General features: G+C 60.8%; 1 protein-coding gene across 3 annotated transcripts; it reads right to left on the bottom strand.

Annotated features, from left to right (window-relative positions):
• Nucleotides 1-588: 588 nt before the first annotated feature.
• On the bottom strand, nucleotides 589-4,419 carry LPXN (leupaxin). 3 transcript variants are annotated; one of them, XM_080592474.1, is made up of 9 exons: nucleotides 3,572-4,419; nucleotides 2,745-2,893; nucleotides 2,555-2,610; nucleotides 2,113-2,215; nucleotides 1,882-2,037; nucleotides 1,626-1,799; nucleotides 1,472-1,553; nucleotides 1,151-1,299; nucleotides 589-1,059 (listed from the first exon to the last, which is right to left on the bottom strand). In XM_080592474.1, exons 1-9 carry the CDS (start codon nucleotides 3,582-3,584, stop codon nucleotides 793-795), a joined length of 1,149 nt encoding a protein of 382 aa, XP_080448600.1. In that variant the 5' UTR covers nucleotides 3,585-4,419; the 3' UTR covers nucleotides 589-792. The 3 variants fall into 3 exon arrangements, with proteins under 3 accessions (XP_080448600.1, XP_080448601.1, XP_080448599.1); XM_080592475.1 differs by having other exon boundaries at nucleotides 1,626-1,736; nucleotides 2,113-2,218; nucleotides 3,572-4,417; XM_080592473.1 differs by having other exon boundaries at nucleotides 2,113-2,218; nucleotides 3,572-4,403.
• Nucleotides 4,420-8,978: the final 4,559 nt, after the last annotated feature.

Here is an 8,978-nt window from a genome sequence, read left to right as displayed (position 1 = left end):
GCTTCCTGCTGCTGTGCCTTTCCCTCCTCCGTGCTCCAGCCCTGGTTTGTTTTTGTTTGCTTTTCACAAGTTCAGAAGTAATATAACGTAGAAATTGCTCTTTTATCTAGTGCCAAGAGCATCCCTTAAACAAAAAAACACGCTTGCAGCAAGCTCGGCTGCAAAAACAGATGTTAGCATCGTCCCTTATCCCTTTGTAGGTAACGCTGACCTCCTCTGTGAGTTTGCTTTGCCCTTGTGTGCGGTGCGAAGATAAGCACGGAAAGGAGGGCGAGTTGGCGGAGCTGCCCTTCTGGGACAGAAGTTTCTGCCTCAGCCCCGTGTTCATGGAAGCTGTAATGCCATCAGAAAGATTTCGCTGCGGCTCAGAGCAGCTCTTCCTGCCCCGTGGCTGGGCAGCAGCGGGATGTGGCTTTGTGCCTGTTGTTTTTTTGGCTGGTACAGCACAGCTCGAGCTGCTCTGCAAGGGGGAAGGCAGCTGGGGCAGCGCCCTGGGATGCGGCGGGGAGCACCTGTGGCTGCCCCCAGTTACAGAGGCGTTCCTCCCAGCCTCCTGCCCGCTCTCATCCCCAAAGCAAGCAGAACAAAGGCAGGACCGGGTGTTTTATTGCTTCACAGAGGCGGTAATGCCAGGGATGTTGATGCGTGGGACGATATGAGGGGTGTTTGGCTCAGCGGGGGCGATGCCAGGGATGTCTCAGTGGGTTGCAATCCGGGGGGGTTTGTGGCTCACGGGGGGGATGCCGATGCTGATTGGGGGGGGGGCTAACGCCGGGGAAAGGAACCCGGGGCTCAGAGGAAGAGCTTGTCGTGGCAGGCCTGGCAGTACATCTTGTCGCCGCGCTCGCGGAAGGAGCCTTTGTGCAGCTGGCCCAGGCAGTAGGCGCAGATGAAGTGCTCGGGGTGGTACTTGCGCCCGGCGGCCGTCACGCAGCGGCCCGTCACGGGGCGCCCGCAGCCGTGGCACACGCTGCCCTGCCGCTGGTGGAAGTGGGTCTCGCAGTAGGGCCGGCCCTCCAGCTCGAAGAAGGAGCCGCTGGCAAAGCCGCTCAGGCAGTCCTGGGGGGGGCGAGGAAAGGGGGAAAAGGCTGGCGCTGGCACGGCGTGGGGGACGCCCGCTCTGCTTTGCCCCGGCCCCGCACCCACTCACCGCGCAGACGAAGCACTCGGGGTGCCAGACGCCCTGCAGGGCCGACAGGTAGTTGTCCGTCAAGGGCCGCTCACAGCCCTGGCACTTGGGGGCGAAGAGGGCCAGGAAGTCCTGGCGGCAGTAGGGCTTCCCCTTCCGCTCGTGGAAACCTGCGGGGAGGGTGCCGGGATGGACCTCCCCGGTGGGAGAGGTGCCGGGGGGTGCCCGGGAAAGGGGGCGAGCTGGGGAAGGGCTGTGGGGAGGGTCTGGGAGGGGGAGAGCCCCGGGCAGGGCTGGGGGTGTGCAGGGGGACGGGACTGCTGCGTCCCCTCCAGAACAAACCATCGTCCCCAAAAACCTTCCCGCAGTGGGTGCAGAAGAAGTGCTCGGGGTGCCAGGTCTGGTCCAGGGCCGTGAGGACTTTCTGCGGGGAGAGGTGAAATGAGGCTCCAGGGTGTGTGCGCTTGTAGGGGGGCGTTCGGGGGGGGGGTCTTACCTCGCGGATGGGGCCGGCGCAGTAGGCGCAGCGCGGGGAGAAAGCCTGGTGGTAGTCCTCCTCGCAGTACGCCTGCCCGCCCCGCTCGAAGAAGGGCTGCCCGCCCAGCTCCTGCCCGCAGCGGGCGCAGGTGAAGTGCTCGGGGTGCCAGGCTTTGCCCAGGGCCGTGAGCACCTGCGGGGTGGGGGCAGGTGAGGGTCCCCCTCCCCGGGGGGCTGCGAGCCGGGGGGGCGCAGGGATGGGGCCGGGGGCTCACCTTGCCCGCGATGGGCTTGCAGCACGAGGCGCAGACGCCGGTGGGGGCGGCCGTGATGCCCAGCTCCTGCAGGTCCCGCGTGAGGCCGCCCAGCATGTGGTCCAGGGAGGGCTCGGGTCCTGCTGGCGCCCCGGCCCCCTGCCCCGTCGCTGCCAGCTGCCGGGATAAAGGGCGGTGAGGGCCGGATTCTGGCCTGCCCGTGTCCCCCCCGGAGCCAGGGGCAGGACTCACCTTGCTCTGCATGTGGCCCAGGTCGGCCAGGAGCTCATCCAACTGCCGGGCAGCCGCCGTGGGCGTGGGCGAGGGGGGCAGCGGTTGTGGGGTCAGCACGGGGCTGCTGGGGGCAGCACAGAGGGGGGGGATGCTGCAGCTTCTGCCGCGGGACTGGGGAGCACCCGGGACCAAGCATCCCCCCTCCACCCCAAAAGAGCTGCCCTTTCCCCACAGGCAGCGACAGGGGGCATGCTGGCAGGGGGGCTGCTCACAGGGTGAGACGAGGAACACGTCCCCCGCCCTGCAGGACCCCTCCTCACCCCCCACACCCTCTCGGCCTTCTTGCACAAGGACCGGTTTGCTGCGGGGACATTGAGGATGCCGGGTGACGCTGGAGAACGCGGCGGAGCTAAGGAAGAGGTAGCCCCAATAGCCTGGCCATCCTCTGGCTGTATTTTACCTGTACACAGTCTCCAAATCCTTGCGGGGAGGCTGAGCCCGGGGTGGCAGCTGCACCTGGGAGGACACACGCTTGCAGCTGAGCCCGCAGGACGCTGCCCCAGCACCCCTCAGCACCCAGCGGGCACCGCCACCGTGAGCTGAGCAGGGTCTCGGGATCTGTCCCGCTTGTCATGGCCCCGCAGCATTACCTTTGGGGCTGCCGAGGCGCGTGGCTTTTGGCTGCAGGGGGCCGAGGGCCCAGCCAGGGCTGCGTCCTGCTCCGCGGAGCTCGGCGCCAGCAGCGTGTAGTCCGTGGAGGCCGGCTGGGAGCTCTGCTCCAGCTCTGCCAGCAAAGCATCTGCAGGGGGAGACCGGAGCTGGGACCCCGGCAGCCACCCTCCTGCCCCCAGGCACAAGAGTCCTGTGCCGCGTCTGCCCTGAGGGCTCAGGAGCAGAAGTAGCAGCACGGCGCTTTCTGCCATCACACTTTCTGCTTTTCAGCCGGATGCCAGGGCCCAGAGGGGCTGCGGGGGCCCTAAACTCCCTCACCCCGGGGCATGGGACTGTCGGTCCCTCCCCGAACCACAGCCCCATTTCTCAGATCAGCCCCTCAGACACAGCAGGGAGGGCACAGCACTTTCTCTTTTCGCTTTTCCCTCAGCACCTCGCGGCAGGAGCTGGCCTTGCACACCCCACGCAGGGTGGCTGCTTCCCAGGCCCCATCTCCCCACCCGGGGCCGACCCCCGGCACCCTCAGATGCGGTGCCACCTTCTTCTTGTTGGGGCTGTTTGGCCCCATTTTGTGCAGCTGGGCTTGCATCACCGCCGCTCACAGCAGGAGCCTATTTCCTGCCTCAAGTCTCTCCATTTTTGGCAAAGCGCTCGCTCAGACACCCAGGTTCGTCCCCAAAGCCCCACCGCCATCCCATCTGCAGCATCCCCAAGGAGGCCCCGACCTCCTGGAGGTCCAACCCCGCCGCAAGCTCGGGATCGGAATTGGCCCGGCCTTCCCCGGTACCCGAGGGCCCCGGCTCACCCAAATCCTCCATCCTGCCTCTGCCGGGTAGCGCTGGTGGCAGGCTGGGCCCTGCGGGCTCTCGGTTCCGCTCCCCAACCCTGCCTCCGCCCCCGAGGCCGGGGTTTGTCTCTCGGGGTTTTTCCCTTGTGGGCTGTGCGCCGCGTGCGATGGGTGAGAGGCGGCAGACAGCACGCCCTGAGAGAGGCTGGGGCACACGCAGCCAGGAGAGACCCCACGCTGGGGCCTGTGAATGGCCAGCGGGGAGCTCGGGGGGCTCCTGGCTGGTGGAGCCATCCCACAAGCCAGAGATTTGGTGTCCTGCAGGGCTCAGCGCCCCCCAGAAGCCACCTGATGTATGTGACAAGAGGTGGCATCGCCGTGCAGAGAGGACCGAAGCGTGGCACTGTGATGGAGACGGGCCCAAGGCTGATCCGGCTCCTCCAGCACAGCCTGGCCTTTTCAGGGGTGTTTCTTTGAGCCTCAGGCTCGACTCCCAGCAGAGCCATCAGTGTTTCTACCAGAAGCACTGATTACCGGTCTGAGTGATTTAGCCACCACCAGGACATTTCTGCTCCTTCTCAGCCAGCCCGCTTCAGTCTCCGGGCACCGTGGGCGGCCATTTCAGGTGGTGCCACAACACCTTGCGTGCCTCCGGAGGCGACAAGCCGTGGGTGTGTGTTGGCAGCCTGCCCGGCCCCAGAGAAGCAGGCTCAGCACCCCGCTGCTCAGCCCGTTTGGGCACAAAAACCCTTCCCTGCTGCAATTATCCCCGGTGCCCTGCTGCTGGGGGGCGACCCGGCAGTATTCATGGCGTCGTTTTTTAGCATCGAAAACTTTTGGCACCACCAAGAGCAGCCAGCAGCTGCTGGAGCAGGTCCAAGGGGCTGATTAGTAATTAGTAATTTGGTGGGGCTGGGGGTGAGGTGCAGGGACATGAAGAAGCGCAAGCCTTGGGAGCAGACGATACCAGCCGTGTCAGCAGAGCCCATGCCTGCTGCAGGAATGCGGCTCTTCCAGCAGCAGCCTCGCCTCTGCTACCCGTGCCGTGCCACGGCTGGCTCTTTGGTCTGCCTCCCCTACTCCCTGGCATCACCTCACCACTGCCACCCCCTCCGTCTCACGCCAGGCAAGAGGCTGGTTTGGAAAAATGATCTGGAAAAAAAAAAACCATTCCGGGTAAAGGCAACTCGGCCCCAGGTTTTCTCCGCTTGAGAAGAGCCTCCAGAAGCGTGCAGCTTCTCCATGGCACCTCTGTGCCCCGCTGGGCAGACTTTCAGGGGATCCTCAAAGAAATGGCTGCAATCAAGCGCCGCGCTTGCCTGCAGATGTGTGATTTGACATGAAACGTCCCAGCTGCTTCAGATCTTGAAACGTGCAGCTGCTTCAGATCTTGAGGCAGGAGCTCAGGGTCATATAATAGCAGGTGGGTCTCTGGGGGCAGCATGCCGGTGGGACCTGGGGCCATCTGAGCAACGGGCTGCTGGTGGGAGCAGCAACATCCTCAGGGGCAGCACGGCCTCAGGAACACCAATGCACGTGTTTCTTTTTGGACAGTGGAGCCAGATCTTCCTCCAGGTTCATCCTCTCCACAGATAACCTCACCCCCTGTGCCATGGGTGCTGCAGTGCCCTGCGGAGCCAAGGACTGAGCGCTTGCTGCACAGCCATGCTGACGCACTCTTGCCCCTTTCTCACACATCGCTGATCCCATCTGCACCATCGGGGTGATACGGGTTCGAATTAGGCTCTTTTGTACCAAGCTGGCACACCACGGTTCATTTAATTACTGATGCTCTCCAGAGTGGTGACAGCTCTTTTGTTATCTGCCCACAGTGAGGACATTCAGCCGGGCACTGTCTCTGGAAAAGCCACGTGGGAAGCCAAACTGCAAGTCCCGTGATACCAAGAGCTACCCCAAAGACAAGATGAGGCAGTGCTAGCTTGTGTCACTCCCTTACTGCTTCTTTGAGGCAGGACCGTTGCATCAGACACTTCCCTTTCTGCAGATAACAGAATCTGCCTTTCTGTGGAAGGTCTTGGGTTATTTTTAGGCTCCTCATTGATTTACTTCCCCCCCCCCCTTCCCCCTGTGTAAATAGGTACCTGAAGCTGTAACTTCAGATTATAAAATTTCACGTTATAAAACTCAAGCCCAGTAGATGCAGATGGCTGAGCTGTGTCCTGATGATCTGAGCTGTATTTCCATGCAGTGGTTTAGCTGAGACATTTTAACAAGAATTAAGCAATCCCATGCCCTGCCTACGAAGGAGAAATTAAGCCAGAGAGCGACTTGAGAATAACCACCCACATCAAGACTCCCTAGTTTTAAATAAAACTGGTTTCGTTTAAGAATAGATGTAAAGTCATTTCATGTCGGAAAGTATGGGTTAACTGCAGCAGAACAGTTAGTTTGGAAGGTGATGTCAATCAGATTTTCAGATAGACGGGTCCTTGGGGAGAGGAGGAATATTTTCACCCACTTACAATACAAACAGCAGCAGCAGACATTACTTAAATTCTTCCTGAGATTTTTCTTGAGAAGAGGAAGAAACTTTTTAACTGAAAGAAACTGAGCAGAGTGACATCGGGCTGACAAAAAGCAAGAGCCAGCCAAACTGCCTCCTTGCTCAAAATGAGCCTCAAACCACTGAAGTAACCAACTCCGAAGAAAGTTTGTATATCATCGTTAAAAAATGCTGCTGCCAAGAAAGCGGGCTGCCATCGCTTTGGCAGGAGGCTGAATCAGCAGCCTCTTGCCTCGGTCTGGAAGGGACGGAATGAATCCCTCTGCAAGTATCTTGAACTTTTCGGGTTCTTTAACTTTTTGCATTAGGACATACACTTCCTCCCCATGGCCTGGTGTCTTTGCCAAGATGAATCAGACTGTACGCATTTCTCCACAATAAGATGGTTTATTAGAGCATTCTCAAGAACCGAGGAACGTAAATGTGGAAGCACTTTTGTTTTCTAGTCACACATAATAAAGCTCAGGACTTGAACCTCAAAAGCAGGTGGGAATAAAAGGCAGAACAAGTCATCACACTGATGGGCATCCGTATATCAAACATGATTTACCAGCTAAATAACTCAGGCTCTTTGAATTCTCTCTTTTTTTTTTTTTTTTTTTCCTTCTGTTTGAAGGGAGGGGATGAAGAATACCTCATTCTTCAACCGTGATGGGGCACCCTTCCCAGAAGGGCACTTCTTCAAGGGTGCCCAGAAGGTTCCCCAAATAGGATCTCCCCTGTGTAGGACAAGTTCTCAAGTTTTGCTTGTGCCTCCTCATGGAAGCCAGAAGCCTGCAGCCAAGCAGACCGCTCTGCAGCCACTCCCGAGGCAACAGCTCTCGCCACCATATATCCCATATCAAGGGCTGCTTGCACCTGATGCCTGGTCAAGTCCATGCCCCAGAGAACAACGGCACGAAAGGCCTGATGCTGCCCCTGTGGAAGACGTTTTGCTAGCACAGAAATTTCTCCCAGAGCTCAGCTTGCCCTCGGGCCATGTAGACACTCGGTAACCCACGACACGGAGGACTGTGGCCACTGACTGGGAAACTCTCTGGCCAAATGAATCTAGGCATTACAGTTCCAGGTTTTGGGGTGCAGTACCATGCTTCCTGCCTCCCTTCTCCCTTGCCATTGCTGCCATGCTCCCTGTGCAGGTTGAGATCCTGAACCGCATCCTCAGGGCGTATGCATTTTATTTCAGTTTCCTTTGACCTGGGAGGAAGTGTGTCTGCCATACTTTCTTTATTAGCTTGTCTAAGAATAGGTGCAAATGCATGGCAGTTCTATTGCAGGAGGGCTTTTGATCGAGATGATGATCAACGAGACTCTCTGTTGAATGCTGGAAGGGAATTAAACGAAACCCAACCAGTTTAGCTAATCTTTTCAAGAACTTAGGGAAAGATGGGTTTTCTGCTGTGGAAGTATCATCTTGTTCTTCTGTTCTAGAACAGGAGGGGGGATCAGCCAAATCATGCCTGATATGAAGAATCATAGCAACAATCCCCAACCCTGAAAGCAAGGGGAAAGTGCCTTGCAGGTGGATGCCAGCAGTCGTGCAAATACCACTGGTATTGGGGGCGCTTGGCTTGAGGGAACTGCTTCTGGTGAGACGGCTCTGGGGGCAACCTCAGTTCCAAACACATCCCAGATGCTCTGGAGCTCACCGAGGGATCTGCAGCAAGTGATGGAGGGTCTCTGGCTCTGGAGGCAGCCTCAGCCACTAAAAGGGTAGGTCTGGCTGGGTCTGAGAGCACAGGGTGCCAGTGAGGGCCCCAAACTTGGGGCATGGCCCTGACGATAGGTGGAGGGGACTGAGAGAAGACTTGGACACAGAACTTCGTTAGGGTGAGGGCTTCAGCACTGGTTCCTTGAAACTTTCCTTGAGGCTTTGCTTCTTGTGTGGGGAGCACTACAGAACGTGTGTTTGGGGGAAATAACTCAAGTTTTTGGACATAACAAGTGAGGGTCCTGCAGCACAGCCCTTCCAGGGGCTTGGGGTGCTTGGCGGACTTCCCCTCAGCCGCTCTGCAGCCCGCGGGCGGAGCGGCCAGGACGGTGACAGGCCCTCCACCGGGGGGTGCTCAGAGGGTGCTGGGCGAGCCGGGCCGGGCCGGGCCGAGCCACCATGGGAGACCCCACAGCGACACAACGAGCCCAGCAAGGCGGAAACTACAACTCCCAGCGTGCCCCGCGGCCACTTCCGGTGAGGCCACGTTCATCACGCAGAGCGCCTACAAGCATTTTCCCTGTCGGACTACGAGTCCCAGCACGCACCGCGGCCACTTCCGGCCAGCACACCACAGAGTCCCTACACAGCCCCAGGCGGACTACAGCTCCCGGCAGGCTCCGCGCATGCGCGGAGGCGCGGCGGAAGTGGGGCGTCTCCTCCTTGCGCCGGCCCCGCCCCCCTTGCGCCGGCCGCCATTTTGTCACCGACTTTCACCCGCCGCCCGCCGGGGCGTTTTTTTTTTCTTAAAGGCGAAGCGGCCGCACAAAGCGGGCCCCGCCGCCGGGGCCGCGCCGGGCCGGGCCCTACCGGCAACCGCCGCGGCGAGCGGCCGGGGGGCGGCCGGGGGGGCAGCGAGCGCTCTCTGCCCCCCCCGAGCGGCCTCGCCCGCCGGCCCCGGGCACCCGGGGGCAGCCGGAGGGGCGCAGGCGGCGGCGGTAGGAGGCGCCGCGGGGAGCGGGGCAGGCCCGGGCCGGGCGGGGGGCGGCGGGGCCGGTCCCGGGGGAGGGGGGGGCTGCGAGGGGAGGGGGGGTGCGTGAGGGGAGCGAGCGCGAGCGCGGCGGGCTCGAAGGCGCCTGCGCGGCTCGCGGCACGCCGATTGGCCGCGCGGCCCGCCGAGGGGGCGGGCGCTGCGGCAGTGCGGCCGCTGATTGGTTAGTCGGCGGGGAGAGGCGGGGAGGGGAGGAGGG

The sequence above is a fragment of the Anser brachyrhynchus genome, assembly GCF_964034855.1.
Source record: "Anser brachyrhynchus genome assembly, chromosome: 5".
NCBI classification, from domain to species: domain Eukaryota; kingdom Metazoa; phylum Chordata; class Aves; order Anseriformes; family Anatidae; genus Anser; species Anser brachyrhynchus.
The sequence above is the reverse complement of the archived record's forward strand: the minus strand, read 5'-3'. Positions and strand labels throughout refer to the sequence as shown.